The sequence below is a fragment of the Anguilla rostrata genome, chromosome 1 (assembly GCF_018555375.3).
Source record: "Anguilla rostrata isolate EN2019 chromosome 1, ASM1855537v3, whole genome shotgun sequence".
NCBI classification, from domain to species: domain Eukaryota; kingdom Metazoa; phylum Chordata; class Actinopteri; order Anguilliformes; family Anguillidae; genus Anguilla; species Anguilla rostrata.
Genome location: NC_057933.1, coordinates 3285431 through 3303917, shown reverse-complemented (window position 1 = coordinate 3303917; position 18487 = coordinate 3285431). Strand labels below are relative to the sequence as shown.

Here is an 18487-nt window from a genome sequence, read left to right as displayed (position 1 = left end):
CTTCCCCCACCGCTGCAGCAGCATAAGGCCAGCGGTCCGGTCCGGTCCGGTCCGGTCTGGACGGGAACGAAAACGGAGCCGCATTGATAAGACGCAGAAGATGTTTCGCTAGGCGGCCGTCCAAACACATTTTCGGGGGGAAAAGGAGGCAACCGATCGGGCCTGCACTTCTTCAAAAAAAAGTGTCTGACAGATTTTTGGTCGCCGGTTTATTATTTTTCGTGTGTTTATTTAATCTCTATTTATCCAGGTGGGCCCCCGCTGAGATAGAAATCTCTTTCTCAACGCACAGCCGCTCGGCCCTGTTTCCTCCAGAGCCAGGCACTTCGGCCTAATAGCTCAGGCGCTAAAGTGGATAACGCGTTATGGGCAAAAAAGGCAAGCTATGTGAGTCACTCTGGGTTAGCGCTCCCGCTACGCCAGCGAGCGCCGCCACGGATCTCCGCGGGACCGCGGATGAGGGCTCACGCCGATCTTTATGGCCTCGTTCCGAAGATTCGTGCGGGCGTTCCCCCCGGGGGCGTAGGCCGTCCGCACCCCTGACGGGAAGCGGAAAAGCCGCGCGCGCGTGAGTTACAAACCTAAACTCCCCTCCCGGCTCCCGCCAGGCCGCTAGCTTTACCGCCAGGCTCAGTTAGCGGTTTGGTCGCTGAGAGCCGTTTGCGGCGGCTACCGTTTCGCGGGAAGAGCCGGGCTGAGAGCGGCAAGGGGAGAGAGAGACGCTTTTAGGCAGGAAGTCGTCCAGCGACGGCCATCGGGCCTGTTTCCTACTCACTAGGCCTGGACCAGAACCCACTGTATGCATGTATGAGTGTGTGTGTGTGTGTGTGTGTGTGTGTGTTCTTTCCTTCAAACTGAGTCTATGGTACGTAAGAAAAGGGCTGTTCGGTCTATCCAAATCATTCTCTGTATTTAAATCTGTCATCGCTAAATCAAAGGCTGTTTGTCGGAAGTTTGTAATCTTGAAATTAAGCTGCAGTGCTGAGATCCGGATTGGCCAGCACGGAAAAATGAGAAATGTAGTTCTGGAGCAGAACCCACTGCAGCCCTATTACACCGAACTGCGCCAGCAAATCACCCGCTAACATAACACCACCCGATACGCCCGCGCTGGGAACGGAGCACCCCACCCGACATAAAGCTCCACCACTGAACCGCCCGCTCGCGCTACGCCGGCCCCCGTGGTTAAGACTGGGCGTGGCGTTTTGGGCGCGGTCCAGCGCAGTGTTCCGGAACCCCGTCCCGAACCGCACGCGTCGCGGCCCGCCAGCGCCCCCCCCCGCCAAAAACACGGTGTCCCGACATCCCACTGTGGTTATGTACCCCTTGGTACCCAAGGATGGGGGGGGGGGGTTAATAGGGACCGTTCCCTGCTGATTTGGCTCGGGTGAAGCCGCACCTGGTCTACCCAGGGCTACGGAATCACTAAGCGGGTCACGGGGCAGTTTGAAAACATTTTTTAAAGGCATGTTCCGTCTAAATCTTCTCAACAGAGAATTTCTCAAGCTGCAAGCTGGCCACGCACTGCCATACCAGCGCTGCTTCTAACATAAATACAGCCGGCCTGGACTAAATCAGCTGTGACTCAGGAATAAATCCACTCCCTGGCACGTCCGTGTTGGCAGTGGCTGAACTCGACCAAACGAAGAAGGAAAAAAAAAAAAAAAGAAGCAAATTCAAAATTGAATTTAATCTTGACTCAGTCATATCTGAGGGGCAGCTGTTGATAGAGTGCAGAGATCAAAGGCTGATAGAGACAGGCCCTTCAGGTGATGCAGCAGAACAGATGTGGACCAGACTCCGTGCTACCTGAGTTTCCAGCTCCTGTGAAGAGCAGTGCCTGTGCTCCTACCTCTATTTTTGAAACCAGTAACAGTTTGCCAGATAAGACAGCCCGGCAGATTTATGTTCAGTTAAAGATAAATTTTTTTTAAAACCATCATGGCAGTAGACTCTTTTATGGGCATGTCAGCTAAATATAGACCCTCTCGTTTGATTTACACACAGGTGTGCCCAGCCATAGCCATCACCACCCCAGCTTTGTACAGCCTACTGTTTCTAAATAGGGAAGAGATGCAGAGGGAAAACATCTAGGTAAAGGTCCAAAGTGTTCCAGTCACCCGGATTGGCTAATTAATGCAATTCCTCAGCCAGGTAGAACTGATTAGTGAAATAAGCTGGTGGAGCTCACAGCTAGGACACATGAGCAGGACTTTTACTTTCTGACCCCTGGACTTCACACCTCTGGGCAGAGATGATTGATGTTGCTCTCAGCAGGTTATCACCCGCAGGAAATGAAAGGCAGGTTTGTTTCCGCCATTCCGTCCGCTGGGAGGGGCACCCTGTTCACCCAGGGGCTGGGAATGAGGAAGATGACGAAGAAGATTACGATGGTGGTGGTGAGTCATCAGCACCGCTACCAACAGTCTGACAGAGTGGAACACCGAGCCTTCCGAGTCAAACTGAAACCGTGGAAACGAGAAGCAAACATGCTCTTAAAACCATCATCATGGAACAAATACCAACCCAGTCACCACCCAGTAAGACTACGGAAACCCTGTAGTAAACAGGCCTAAAAAGAGACAGGGCAACAGAGGTGGTGAAGGATACAAAGTTCCGAAAAAATTCAGTTAAGAGGAAATCCACTTGATTAAAATTATGTGCTTGATTCTCAATCATTTTCTAAAAGGTAAAATCTGTCACCAAGCCCCTCCAAACAGACCAATCAGATGAATCATGAATTATGCATCACACACCTGATCTGGTGAAGAGGACAAGGCCAAGAGATAATCAGCTGATGAATAATAAGCTGATGAACAATCACAGTAATTTTAGGCCTGAGAAAAATTTCGGGACCTCTGACGGGAACACGTGGACCAGTTAGGAGGGACGTTCCGGTTCCACACGGACTCGGCCGTCGTCCGACACAGGAAGTCAAACCCCATAGTAAAGCTTTCAGTGTTAGAGCTTTAATGAGTCCAGCGGGCACCATACGCACCGATCATGATTTAACACACCCATTTACACTGTGTGAAAGAGTCACGTTTTCTTGGACTGGTTACTTAGTGTATGTTCACACCACGAAAATTACAGGGAAGGGGGGCAGAGTGGGGGGGGGTCAGATTCAGTATGGTGCTTGCTAATGCTTCAATTACAGCAGAAGGGACACAGTATCAGGTCGCTATATACCGATGCTGCAGAGGTGAAAGGTCAAAGTAGAATCACAGTAGCCTTCACCGTAGACTGATGAAGGCATTTCCCACAATGCACTTGGGCACAGAGGCTGACACGTGGACTCACCACAGAGGAAGACTTCTGGGCCCACAGAGGAAGGCTGGTGACAGGAGTTACCGGTGCTGTATTACAGTACGCAAATGTCCACTGCCACTGTGTCAAGACGTGACCACGCCCCACTCATTAATATTCATGAGCTCCGTCACACTGGACCAGTTCTGCTGCAGGGGTAAGTGGACAGAAGAGTGTGGAGCCGTTGGAGTCCGTTGGGGCTACAGAATCCGGGGTTGTCCCGAGCTCAGTTGTTGAGTCGGGAGGGACGGGCGAAACCGCTGAGGGAGCGGCTGATTTAAGCGAATCGATGAATCGGTTAAGGAGCGCCCGGCCACCGCCAACCCCACAGCGTACGCTGGCGCGGCCGCCGCTAACGAAGCTCGGTTAACCATTAGCAGGAGAGACGCTAACGTGCTCCTGAGCCCGATGACCTTTGGAACTCCGAGCATGCTGTGCGTGTGTGTGTGTGTGTGTGTGAGTGTGAGAGTGTGCACATATGCATGCATGTGTATGTGTATGTATGCATCTACGTGTGTTTGGATATATGTGTCCATATACTGTATGTATGTATGTGTGTTTGTGCATGGGTCTCCCTTCCTTCAAACTGAGTCTATGGTACATAAGAAAGGGACTGTGGCTCAGTCTTTCCAGACCATTCTCTGTATTTGAATCTAAAGCTAGCAGTCTTGAAATGGAGCCGCAATGCCGAGATCTGAGATTGGCCAGCCTTTTAAATGTTGCCACAGGGGGACCGGATACAGCCATACATTATTTAAAGAAAGAGCTGTTTGGATTTAAATAAACAGGCATTTAAAATGTTTTTTTTTTCTGCAAAAGGACATGTGAAAAAACATAAATACGAAGCGCGGGCTTTAACCGGCAAAGGGAGCGGTACGACAGTCCCTTACGGGGCAGTCCGGCTCGGGCCTGCTTAATCTCATTTCTCCCGCCGCGGATTACGGAAGTTATTTAAGAAAGCAATAATGGATACGGCTAATCCTCCTGGGACTGCTTTAAGTGACTGCCTTAAGCCGGGGAGAACCCAGGAAAATATCGAGGTGCATCTGCGAACGGGGGGGGGGGGGGTGTGTTCCCCTTCGTCCGTCCTCCCTTCTCCCTCTCGCTTCTCTTTTCTTGCAGTACCACATGCTGCCTGAAGAGGGAGCACTGGAACATGATCACAGCAAACCGCTTTGACTGAAACCTACGCACCGAATGTGAACTATGCCAGGAGTAAATGCGCAGATAAGAAAAATCATATCGCAAAAAAAGCAGGACATGTATCAAACTCAACTCTGCCACAGTCTATTTATCTTCCCGCGAAAGTACATATTAGCATCGCGAACCAAACAGATTATGACGTGATCTCAGAATTATGACGCACTTTCACCCGATACCGTGTCTAACAACCACGTTGATTAATCAAATCAAAAGGTTTCCTTGTTGTTTCAGCTCCATATCACCCCTGAGATAACCAGGTCTATTCTAATTCCTGTTCAAAATCCGTGAGTCAAATATAACTTGTGGCATATTCCCACCTATCACAGCAAACGATGCGGTATCTAAAACCAAACACTGCAGAGCAAAAGCTCAAGATTTCCTTTATAACCAAAGTAGCGGTAATGGGCATTTATTAAAACAGCATTATTCAAAACCACAGATGGTCCGTAATGATTCTACAGTAAACATCAGACTTGCAAGGTCACAGTGTGCTTTTGGAGTAAGGACACATGGACGTCAGAAAAATGTTTTTGAAAAGGCTGAAGGATGGTCACTTATACAAATCACATAATATAAGGGGAGAGGCGAGCATTAAATCTCAATTAACAGGGCTCTGCAGTGCTTGATTTTAGGAACATTTTCTCCTGAAGGTTTACGTATGCTAACTGGAAAAAATAATTCAGGGAGCACATCTACTAATTGCGATACATTAGTGCGCTCCTAGATTTTTCAACTTGGAAAAAATACTAGCGTAGAGCCCTGATTAAACATATATTCTACCACTGCAGATTCACTCTCTGCTGAGAGTCCTATTTAACTATTTCAACTATTAACTATTTTAACTATTTAAGCCTATTTTATACCAATATAAAATATAACGTCTTTATATGAACTGAAAAAAGACACAACCATAAAACGTAAAAAGGGAAGGGATAAGGTGAGAGGAATGAAACCAGGAGACAAAATAATGGCAGGAAAGAAGAGTGAGAAGAAATAAGCAAAACTGCGATCTTTACTGCTGCAGACAAACATTTATAAACCTCTATGAAATGTTTATGCCAAAATTAAGCAGGTGGCAGTGAGAGACAGGTGGTGGCACTGAACGAATAGCAGAGGAGAAAAAAGAGAGAGAGAGACAGAGAGAGAGGGAGAGCAGAGACAGTGAGGGAGAGCGAGTGAGACAGACAGAGAGAAAGAGAGAGAGGAGAGAGAGAAACAGAGGGAGAGTGAGGGAGAGAAACAGACAGAGAGAGAGAGAGAGAGAGTGAGAGTGAGTTAAAAAGAAACAGACAGAGACAGTAAAACAGACGGAGAGCGTGTGGTGGTGGGACTCTCACTCACTCCGCCTCTGTCTCCGGTCCTTGGGGTCCCGGGTGGTGCCGCCGTTCTCCGCGGAGCTGAGGAAGATCAGCACCGCCATCAATCCCAGCTGCATGCTCACTGCCGGGCCCTGCGGGGCCCCCCCCCCCCGACCCCAGTCCAGGCGCGCTAAACGGGCGGGACCCCTTCCACTCTGAGACAGGGGCGCGGGGTGGTGCTGCTGCTGCTGCACGGGTGGGGGTGGTCCTGCGGAGGTGGGGGTGGGGGTGGTCCTGCGGAGGTGGGGGTGGTGGCGATCTTGTGCGGGGTGGTGGTGTCGCGACCGCCCGCTCACTGGCAGCGACCCGCTATTCTCCCTCCGACCGCCGCCGCGGCTGCAAGTCCAAACACGCCAGAGGCTGGGGCCATGGCGCCCTCCCCCAAAACGGGAGGCTGCGGGGAGGCTGCGTCCGCACGAGGAGGAGGATGAGGATGAGGAGGAACGACGAGGACGAGGAGCAGGAGGAAGACTGTCGGCTCTTCAGCTCCTCTTCAACCCATGAAGATCGCGGGACTCCGGAGGAGGGAGGCAGCTCATGCAGAGAGGAAGAAAGAGAGAGGGAAAGTGTGTGTGCTGTTTGAGCGTCTGAGGCCCGGGGAGAGCAGGTCTTATTTGCAATGCTTTGGGGGGGCGGGGGGGGTGGGCAGGAGGGGAGAGTGTGGTGAGTAGTGTGGTGGGTGGGTGTATTGGATTGGTGGTGGAAGAAGAGGGGGGGTAAGGAAAGAGGAAAGATCTGGACTATGCGTGACAACAGGGCATCCGTCAGTGCCAGGACCTGTAGGAGAGAGAGAGGGAGATTGGGTGAGGAGGAGGAGAACCAAACTGCAGGTATTATCAATGAGACGCACCGAGCGATAAAAACTACCATCCCCTGCACAGTGAGCGCAGCCGAACAGGAGAGAGAAAGATCTTTTGACAGCACATCTCTGACCTCTGTCCTTCGCTGCTTCGTCACACAGGAAAGAGGGAACACGATTACAGAAGAGAAACAAGGAATACGAACTCTAGCCGAGGTCCGAACCGCGATCCAGGCCACGGCGAGCACCAGCCTATCAGGACTGACCGTTTAAGCTGTGAGGTCACACACACACATGTGGTGAGAATGTTCTCAACCGAACATTCTAGTGCTGATGCAACAATCACTGCTGCCAACTGAAAGCAGCGGAATTCTAGAACACTGACTTAGAATTCTGAAGAAGCATTCCAAAAAAACTAATCACAAGAAGGGTTAAGACCCACAAAAAACTCACCAACGCAACACTGAACCTTTCAAAAACTTATCCACAAAAACTTATCCACAGAAACGTATCCACAAAAACTTATCCACAGAAACTTATCCACGGTCAGTGGCTGAGCACCAGGCTCCCTGAAGCAGGACTCACTGTCCACTGTTCCCAAATAAGACGAAGCACCTCTTCTGGTGACTAAATCTAAATCAGATCACACTCCGCTAAAATAAGCCATGTGTCAGAGAAAGCCACGAGACTCCAAAAAACAATAAACCAAAATCATATTTCCCGGAGAAATAATACGATGCAGTATATTTGCGCAACAAGTTGCATCATATTAATTAGCCAAAAATAAGTTACACAATACACAATAATAAACAGAGGGAAAAAATCATTACTGATGCAATCTTTCCAAAGAAAAGCAACGCTTAACCGGAGGGAAGCTGGGGCATATTAACACACGTGTGTGATTGTGAGTCTCGGTCTAAACGAAGCTCGTTTACAGTTTACAGTCATTCTGTGCACACACACACCGGCATGAGGTCTTAGTCACTGTTTGATAAATAAGGTCATGTTTATCTCATAGCTACATAGCAAATCTGAACAACCCCCCCCCCCCACCCATGTTCATGTCTCACAGCCATAAAGATATACTGCAAAGAGACACAACATCAACCACCCCCCCCCCCCCCCACACCACCACAGTGCGACCGTTTGGTTTACAAACATACCCCTTTAACTGCCCTCCCACCTCCCACCTGATTAGGCAGCCATTGTCAGTCAGTTGGTTGCTATGGCGACAAGAAGCAGCGCAAAGAGTTCCACACTGACAGCGTGTCACTGATACGACCTGTTGGAGTCACTTCCCCCCACCCCACCCCCACCAAAATGGACAAATGGATGTCTATACACTACAGGACTCACTCTCTCTCTCTCTCTCTCTCTTTCTGTTTCTCTACCACTCCCTCCCTCTCCATCCTTTTTAATGGCCAGAACCCAAACAGCTCCACCACACCTTTACCCCCCCACCCCGAATCCCCAAATCACAGATTCCTCCCCGTAGTCGCCAGTGACCGAACCGAACGACACCACTCTTTCCAGAACCACTCCTGACTCTGAACGCCAAGCGAGCAGAGTGCACTATGGGAAGAGCGAGAGAAAGAGAGAGAGAGAGAGAGAGAGAGAGAGAGAGGCGCCCTCTCCGTACCCCGGGAGGTGATCGGGTTCAGAACCCACCCAGGAGAAGGACGTGGCCGTGCTGTAAAAGCACTGCCCCCGGGGGACCCCCCTCCTCTCCCACCTCCCACAAGTTCATTTTCGTCTGGAAATCTCCAGAACATCTCACCGACACCTCCCCGCTATTCACCCGCGCGAGCCAAAACCGTATCTTCTCTCTCTCTCTCTCTGTTTTTTAAGATTATTTTTTTCTGTGGAGCCTGTCAGGTTTATTAATTGGGGGACTAGGGGGTGCTGGAGGGAGGGGGGAGGGAGGAGGAGGGGGGTGGGGGTGGGGCGTATTTCAAACTGGCAGCCCCTGGATTGGAGGAAAGAGCTCAGTAGCCAAAACTCACCTACGCAACGCGGTGAGGGGCGATGGCAAAAAAAAAACGAGGCGGTTTCGCAACCGAGCACTCGGACCTCAGGAGCGCAAGCCATAGACAGGAATTAATTATTTAAACGGCGAACATAAAATCGCGGACGAAAAAAAAGAGAAAGAAAAAAAGAAACAGAAAAACAACCTGTGAAAAATGAGGACCACCAACCCGTTCGGCTGCAAAGCAAAACGTTTGGAGTCAACTCTCGACAGTACGTTTTATCACTTTTGGCCTTGCGTAAACGCTGCTAGATCTGAATTAACCCTGAACACTGAGTACCATGAGGCACAGCTCCAAACAAGCTGCTAGTATGACGGGACAAATTTAGGGTAACAATCATTACATTACATTACATTACAGGTATTTAGCAGACGCTCTTATCCAGAGCGACTCACACAACTTTTTACATAGCATTTTTACATTGTATCCATTTATACAGCTGGATATATACTGAAGCAATTCCGGTTAAGTACCTTGCTGTAGGGTACAACGGCAGTGTCCTACCCGGTAATCGAACCGGCGACCTTTCGGTTACAAGCCCAGTTCCTTACCCACCCCCAATCACGATACAAAGGATGTTTGTATCATTAACACGCCACCTATACTACATTGTGTCCCAGCCGTACCCAAACGTATCCGCACGGACGCTGTTCTCTTCTTTTCCTGGGCTGATTAATTTAGTGCTGGGGTCCCCAACCCTGGTCCTGGAAAACCACAGGGTCTGCAGGGGGCCCCAACCCTGGCCCTGGAGAGCCGCAGGGTCTGCTGGGGTCCCCAACCCTGGTCCTGGAGAGCCGCAGGGTCTGCTGGAGTCCCCAACCCTGGCCCTGGAAAACCACAGGGTCTGCTGGGGGCCCCAACCCTGGCCCTGGAAAACCACAGGGTCTGCTGAGTTTCACTGTTACTCAGCAAAACAGTTCATTCACCTCAGCCTTTTTTTTATTTATTTTTTAAAGCCAAAGTCAAAACCAGCCAACCCACGCGGCTCTACATCACCGGGGACTGAGGACCACTGGCAGCTTTCTCCTTGTCCTTTCCTCGAATTCAAAACTAAACAAAGTTTTAAAATTTTCTATTAATCAAGAAGTAAATCTGACCCAATAAAGTTTGACCCTGCATGACAGCAACAGATACAACCCAGCAGAGTCATCTGTTTAATGTAGTGGGCTGAGGGCTGATTTTCTGCTGATGTCATATTTGTGTTGTACTGTGTCTAATACTGTATTATATTTGTATCTGAATATAGTCCATGTTAATTTTACAGTGAAAAGCAATGCTTACTTTTAACAAAAATGCATTAATCCTATATGCATATAATTATATTAACAATTATTGTTACCATAATTCTTACAGTATTACAGTAATTGACTTGTTCAGTGGGCTCCTAATCGCTTCACTGTCTCCTGCTGTTTCTTCATCCGTGCAGCGGGCGAGAGGAAGGGGTATCACGTTCGCTCCGCGCGCTCCACCCGCCCCCAGCGGCAAAACGAAACTCGCTCCCCTCATCAAATAGTCAGGAGATTAAATTGCCCGCTTTGTACATTCCCGCTTTGATTTATCAATTATTCAGCCGTGCGAGGCGAAAGCTGGCCGGTCGGTGTCGGGATTTCGCTCGCGGAAGAGAAGAAAAAAGGCGCGTGGCGAACTCTCTGATAAAATTCTGAGCTCGCGGTTTGACCGTTTTTTTTTTTTAATCGCTCGGTATCAAGTTGAAGGCTCGCGATCCAACATCTGTCAGACATTATTAGTTCGTTGCCATTTACCCACACAGTCATCGCGAGGCAGAGCGGGGGGGCGGGCACTATCAGACGTCACTCGCATTGAAACCACTCGTCCCTCTTTTACGGCGTGTTAATCACCAAGTAACTCTTCAAAGAACAGGAAACAATAAATAAATAAATAATGAATTACCGTTAAAACCAAATCGGTCTCAAAATCATTACAAACAACACACTGCAACAACAGAAACCCCTTATTAAGTGGAACAGTTAAAATCATTATCACGGAATCATAAAAACAAAGTGAGACTGGAGCGGAATTGTTCCGGGCACTGTTGATATTGGAATAATCACTTACAGAAAAAACGTCGAGTCCACACACTGTAGCTAATACAAAAATTGCTCCCATTTAATTACAATAATCAGAAGATTTACGTAAGATTTAAGCCCTTAAACGGATCTTCCTCACAAGTGAGAAATATAACTTCTGGAACATAATCATATGCTCGTTTTAACTTTCTTCTCCCTTTTTAAATGAATTTTTGTTTTTTATTTATTTATGCTTTAATGGGCCAATGAGACCTGGAAGATTCCCCCGATTCTGTGAAGCGGCTCGCACAAACGTGAACGGACTGGAGTAGCGTCCAAAGTGTAAATACCACAGGCTGTCTGCAACACCCCCTGCCCTCCATCTGGGGGCGTGATGGAGCACCCCTCACCCATGAACACCTCCACCTTCCCTCTGGAAGGTCAGAAATGCCCAGGTGATTCCTCAGCACCTGCTCCTGCAAGTTCTAAAGGTGAGTTAAGGTTCAGTGCTGGCAGTCACGATCCAAGGTGTTCACCAGGGACTGAACCAAGACTCTCCTACCTGTCCAAACCACAAATTCCAGATTAATTGAAATCCGGCCAATTCCCTTTACTAACGCACGTTCCCACTGACCTTGCAGCAAAGTGCTGTTTTACACTGAAAAAAGAAAATGCTTCGTTGGACAAACCAATATTTTTTGGGTTTTCTCAACTGAGATTTTTTAGGTTCATTCAAACATACCCAAACAATTTCAGCTGAGAAAACCTAAAAAAAAAATACAGGGGTAACAAATTGAAGTAAAAACTTCAGGTCTATCCAATGAAACTTTTTTTCGGCGTAGATAAATTCCGACTACAGGTGCTCGTGCATGACAGCGCATTTATTGTACGATCGGCTTACGTTGTTACACTTCGTTTGACGATACACTTCCGTTTCAGCGCTGCTCTCCATCCAGGCTTCTTATAAACAGCCAGTATCTGTGAGTAACCCCGGGGAAGAGCATCTGCTAAGGGATTTAAACTAAACGCAAGGAAAAGCTGCTCTTTCACTTTATCCACGCCTCCCGCTTCACGGACTACACCTACGGAGGAACTGAGCGCTTACACTCGGCTGCGATCCCAGTTTGATTTACTTATGGGGTTTTGTGTTTTTTTTTCTTTTCCTTTTCTGCGAGTTTTTTCCTTTTCCTTATCTGTGCATCCGAGCCGAAGTTCTCCATGCATCAGCTCGTCCACCCACAGGGACGTGACAGGGCAGATGAACAGGATAACCGGCTGGCTCCAAAAACCAGTGTACGTGTGAGAAGGTGAGAAAGACAGAGAAAGAGAGCGAAATAGAGAATGTGCTTGTTATTATTACAATTATTATAACTACTGTTACGTTCCTTTACAGTGGCCACGTCACTATCACCACAGGCACTTATTCTACAGGTCACAAGTGTACGTGTTTTGTACAATCCTTTGCGCTGGTTGTCCTGCCAATAAAGCATCTTTGAATTTAATTGAACTGAGAGTGAGAGAGATAGAGAAAGACAGAGAGAGAGAGAGAGAGAGAAAGGCTCTTGCTTTGGCAACACTGTGAATCCAATGCCAATAAAGCAACTTGAATGAATGAAATGATTGGGGGGGGGGTGGTTGTCTGACAGTCCGTTGACTGCTGACCCCTCACCAGAGAGTATGAGCATGAGACCCCAGAAGAGTTCACCCTGATCAGCCCCAGTCTAGAGCAGCTGTGGTCAGTTTTACTGCACAGATCTGCGCAGACAGAGAGACCTGCCTCAACCCAGCGCTCACACCCGGGTGGTCAGCTCTTCCCCAGCAGAAGGAGCATGAACGCTGGGGAAAAAAGCCCGTAAATCTGGGGCGGATTTACCTGCTCATCCCTCTTTCCTCTCTTCACCCCACCGCTGCCTCACTCACCCCCTCTCATGTACACTTCAACCGAGGAATAAATACTTCAGCACCAATCCCAATACACTGCCAAAGTGTTACATACAGAAACAGACACATTATACCGTATGACAGAATGTTTCAAAATAATAACCACAATTTATACACAGTCAAATGTTCAGTGTTAAATCTACTCTGTTGGAGTTGAATTAACATTGGGAATTTCACTGTGTGAATATATATTAAATTTATGCATATATATATATATATATATATATATATATAAAACTCTCTCTCTTTCCCCTCAAGCTCCAGCTGTGCTCCCTTGGGGGGTGTGGGGGGTATTCTCTCGGTTTGTACACGACAATCTAAAACACTGTGCTGTGCTTTTCCAGGTGTTTGGAAATATTTACACCTTAATACCCCCTCCCCTCCCCCCATCCAGCACTACAAGATAAAACACATTATTCCTCTGCCAACACCCCCCATCCCCCCCCCCCCCCCAGTCCCATCACTCCATAACGTCTAAAATGCCTCCCGCCCTCCCTCTCCCTCCCTCCCTCCCCCCTCCACCAGCTATCTCTAGTTCAGTTCAGAATCTGGAAGGCAATACTGCTGCACTGTACTGCGCAACCACAGCAACTGTTCAAAATGTTCAAACCGCAGAGGGGATTCCACATTTCAAAAGTTAAAAAATTAAGACATAAGAACAGAGACAGAGAGGCAGATATAAAGAGAAATAATGAGAGAGAGGGAGAGCCAGAGAAAGCAGAGGGAGTGAGAAATAAAGAGAGGAAGAGAGAGAAATGAAGAGAGAGAAATAAAGTAAGAAGGTGAGAGAGAGATAAAGAGAGAGAGAGGGCAAGATAAAAATAAATAGAATGAGAGAGACAGAATTACCTGTAACACAGCGGGCGTTTTAGAAGCTGCGGCGCTGTGTTAATGAACTGTCAAATGAGCCCCCTTGTGCACTTAGCGCCAAAATAAACGCTCAAGTTCTGTGCACTTGGCTTCCTAAATACACCGACTGCGTGGAGGTCCCACTACCAGCAGAACCAATGGCACGTCTCCCAACGCAGCTCAGGCTCCTCCGACGGACCCCGATGGAAGCTTTTTGGGTTTCCTCATATTTCAGACTGACAAGTTCTTACAAAACTAAATTATGAAATACGCACGCACATATATGCATGCATATCCAGCCTATAAACTCTGCTCTCACAGATTATTTGTGCAAAAGAAACATATTTTTCTGCCCAAAGTGGGAAGACTTTAAAAGGTCCTCAGGTTGGTCAGTACTTTAATTGTTTACATATATTATCTTTTGCATTTTACTTTAAAAGAAAACTCACATACATGCGCATAATGAAAGAATTAATCTGAAAGTTGTAAACCTTTTAAAATAGAAAAGAGAACAACAGCATGATGCTGCAGCTCTGTGTTGTGTAACATTTTGTTTTTAATGTTTCACTTATATTTTTCTGCCACACATTTTCTTAAACTGCATACACTGTAGTAATAACATGATTACAGAATTTTGCAGCCTAATTCAAGTTCATTTCCCTGGGACACGATGCGCCTAAATTATGCAAAAAATTAAGACTGGTATACCTCTTATAACCTTCAACAAGCAAAAGAAATGTTTTGCAAACATTCTACAACTGGCAAAATAAAGTAACCACATAAACTAAATACGACTTCATAAATTGTGTAATTAACTCGCTCAATATATCTGCTGCATAAAACGTTCTTCACTCAGGCTACTAAAAACTTAAAGCCCTACACAAATCTAAGGTAACGCCAAAACTAGAAATTGCTAGAATAAAACCGATGCATGGTCACATTAAAAAACAACAACAACAACAACAACAACAATAATAATAATAATAATAATAATAAATGTGTTGTTAAAATTTAAGTATTTAAGTTTTTTTTTTCAATTTTTTCTCTAATTTATCGTTCATATTAGTTGACCGCGAGATATTTTCTCTCGAGAACACTTATGTACTGCTCTGCGCGTGCAGCAGATACTATCGTGTGAGGTCCGCGATAACTCAACAGCAAATGCTACAAGAGGTCAGTCACTTTTTCATTATCGGTAATGACACTGTTACAAAAGCATGTAAATTGTTTTGCCGCCAAAAGTAGCGATTTTCCTTTAAATAGTACTGTATATAATTTAGTTGCGCAAACTGTGATAAAATGTTAACCAAATAAATAATAACAGAATATCATTTGAAAATAATACACAATATAAAAACGGGCTAATGCGCCATATAGCTTCGCTCATTTGCATGGTTTGTACATTCGTGCATTGAGATTAAAAGTCTTATTTCAATCGTGCAATGTAAATTGATGAACGAACGTTAATGCAATTTCAGATATAGTGGCGCAAGTCGCCCTGGAAAAGAGCGTCTGCTAAATACCTGTAATGTAATATCCAACATTAAAATGAGATTTTTCAAAAATATTTTTCAGTCATAATTCCTCCCAATTAACGAAGCATAAGGAAGTACAGTTGATTGCAACACACCTACCTGTTAGGTAGTCACCGCCAGTCCCACGCGCAGCGTTCCAATGGGTAGCTGCGTTCAAATCTTCTTTTATAAGGGGGAAAATCCGTTACTTGTAAGGTTTAAACGAACTCCTCCTACAAGACAGCTCCAAACGCGAGTAAGGACAGTTACCTATTTATCTATTAATTATTTTGCTGTTTCTGTTTACTTGGTTGTTCCTCTGGTTGTTCAACAAAATGAGCTTCAACTTTGTTGAACGTATTCTTCGCAGCAGTAAGGTAAAGCGAGAGGGAGCATATAGCCTACTTTTTAAAATAAAACAAGCAACGGCACTTAAAAAAAATCCCAAGAACAATTGAGTGTTTCATCGCAACAATCTCTGTTTTTTGCCATCTACAGAGGTATTATTTATATGGATGCTCTCTCCGGTCATTTCAAAGCGATTTCCACATAAATCCTCTTTAAAGTGCAGGAAAGCATCCAACTCAGCGCAGTAAGTCACAGCCGCGGGAAGTCAGCATCCAACCTCATCTTGTGCAGCCTCGGCGTGCAAAAGGTTGAGTTAGCCCCGCCCCTCTGAGCGCACCACGTCATGCAAGAGGAAAAACCCGTGCTGGACTAGAATAGGAACAAGGAGATCGTTTTGTTGCGTGCAGGGTTATGTGACTGTTTATGACAGACACCGTTGTCTTGCACATTGCGTCCTAAATACCCTCGTGCACGGCTTACTAAAGCCAGACCCGTTAGCCTAAGGAATTGTCGAACACTGAGGATTATATGGAATAGAGTGGGGTGGGGTCTGTTTACCTCGTGCCTCATGTTGTTACGTTTTTGTGGACGTATCAATGAATGTGTCTGTTTCACCTGGAATAAATTACATTACTCTACAGCAACGTAAACTAACTTTTATTAAAATAATAAACTATAGACGTGGTTTACAATACATCGTGATACTTAATAAAGTATAAAAAATATATAGCCTATTAAAAAAAAAGGCATGGTACTGATTGATTGTCTCGGGACGTTCTTTGCTATGACGACTTCGCTGTGGCACGTGAGGCACTTTGCCCTATTACGCGGTCTCCTAGATACGAATTATCGTATGCTGATAGGAAAAACTCGCACTGGTAAGAATGGGAATTGTTATTTTCTCATGTCTGATTACAAAAAATAAGTGAAGTTGCTCAACACGAGCATCCTCTTCCTTTTAGTCATATCCGAAACTCAGGTCTTTCGATTTATAACCAGTTCATACTTGGCTAACAGAGTTTTTGCGGCTGCGGCCTTTTCCAGTAATACAGTGCAGCCTACTCCGTTTGTTAAACAACGAACAGGAAAAGCTTACCATTGTAGCCACAAAACAATCAATATGTTAGCTACCGATGGTATGACTCTAATAATACTTAGTATTTTACTTTAACTACTTTATTGATTCAGTTTAATGTTGCAGTTTTTGCAGAGTTTTCTTCTGTAATTAATTGTGAATATTTTCCTGTCTCCACGTTTTCAAAGCTGTTGGTAGTCGGCCGACTTGCAGATTGTAATGTAGCAACTTGTTTAGGTACCTGAGTATTAACAATCTAATTTAAATTATTATAAAATTGAATGGGTGGAGTGAGGCATCTTTCATTATTTCTGAAAAAAAAAACAAAAAAACAATTGCTTTCTTGAAGAGAAAGAAATAGCGTTTGTTTTCTGAAAGGTTTGTGGGGAGGGGGGTCGGGTGGAGATGGGGACTTTAGCGGATGGAATCTGATACGACGTTAAAGGCACGGGGGTCGTTTTGTCATTTCAGGTTGCCAGTTATACGACCTTGAGCCTCCCCCTACACACACCCAACCCATCCCACAGGTTGGCAAAGGTCACATAGCTATATACCAGGGCTTACTCTGTGTTTTTCTTCAATTACGATGGAAATGGAGAGCGTGAGTGAGTCTGTGTGTGTGTGTGTGTGTGTGAGAGAGAGAGAGAGAGAGAGAGTAGTTTAAATATATACTTGTTTTTCTACACCGCAGCATGTATATTCTGAATTGTCAATACACAGAGTGAACAATTTGGCAATATTTCCTGACTGAATGTTATATACTTTATAATTAGATTTGCATTCTCAGGTCTCTGAGTTTGTCTTTTTAAGATACTACCGTAGCAGCGCGCTCCACCATTTGGCCTACGGTCGCGTGCAGTCAACCCGTAAAGAGCAGGAACGTTAGTAACGACTGCTGGCCCGCCAAAAAAAATATGCCTTGTTTACACCAGAACGTCCCTCTTATAAACCGATCTTGCACGACAAGCAATCATGCTAAAACCTGTTTTTTTGGTGGGTTATTTCCCAACCGCTACGATACTTAGTTACTTCCCTTCCAGAGTCTTGAAGGGTATTTCGTGTTACTGTTCGTTTGTTGTGAGGGGAGAGCGCAGGCAGCTACTGGTTATGTGCGCATGGTACATTCTTTAGCAGCTACTCAGCTGATGCTCTGTGCTGACAATGTGTAAACTGCCGATCGGCGAAAGAATATCCACCCTAAATCCCTCACCATGCAAAATGCATTTATTTTCTGTTCTCCGTTCTCAGAAAGCTTGCAGTGGTGGCATGCGAAAGATAGGTCTAGGGGCAGCGGCTACCTTGCCGAAGTTGTTGGAGTGGTGAAGTAGTCTCTTTGCGATGTTTTCATCACGATGAAACCCCTGTCACATTAGCGGAAACCTGGGACTCATTTTTATCTGTGTGATTGTCCCCCCCAGGGACGTGAACTCATAAAGAGGTGGGTTAGGAGCTAGATCATCACCGTGATAAGCATGGCACGTGTAGGGAGCTGAAACTCTAGTCGTCCTGCAAACGTCTAAATCGAATCATTCTTACAGGAGCAGCCACTGGGGAAAGTCTTCTGAAAACCAACCATGCCAGTGTCAATATTTTAAATCTCATAAAATAATTTAGATCAGTGTGGAGGAAATATTTTGAAGACATGGCGATTTGGGCCCGAATGTGTAGGCCTATGTGTTTCTGCATATGAGAGAGAGAGTGAGAGAGTGTGTGTGTGAGAAAGAGGGAGAGAGAGAGGTAAGACAGAGACAGCAAGACTAAAACAGTCTATTGAGCCACGATCTTGGACCTTGGATCGCTCTTGATGCCCCGCACACAAACTTAACATCAATCCTAAAACAAAGTTAACATCGATCTGCATGCAGTTTCTCTTCCCTCCGCCGTCCCGCAGGGAGGGGGGCATTAGCAGCGAATGACGGGGGTTCTTCAGCGGGGCGATCCCTGGGAGCTCTGAGGAGCAGCAGACCGAAAAATAAAGAGACCAAAAATGGCTTCCAAATCTTTTCGCGGGTTTCTCAGAAAGGATCCGCCTTTCCGCTA

General features: G+C 46.2%; 1 protein-coding gene across 3 annotated transcripts in view; it reads right to left on the bottom strand.

Moving 5' to 3' along the window:
• Window positions 1-15838, bottom strand: part of rspo1 (R-spondin 1) — a 38815-nt gene extending 22977 nt beyond the window's left edge. The window contains exons 1-2 of one of the 3 annotated variants that reach the window (XM_064351223.1): window positions 15145-15838; window positions 5851-6644 (exon numbers count right to left, since the gene is read on the bottom strand). In XM_064351223.1, coding sequence (XP_064207293.1) covers window positions 5851-5944 — 94 coding nt within the window. In that variant the 5' untranslated portion in view covers window positions 5945-6644; window positions 15145-15838. The remainder of the gene's footprint in view (window positions 1-5850; window positions 6645-15144) is intronic. The other 2 variants (XM_064351133.1, XM_064351044.1) reach the window with 2 other exon arrangements.
• Window positions 15839-18487: the final 2649 nt, after the last annotated feature.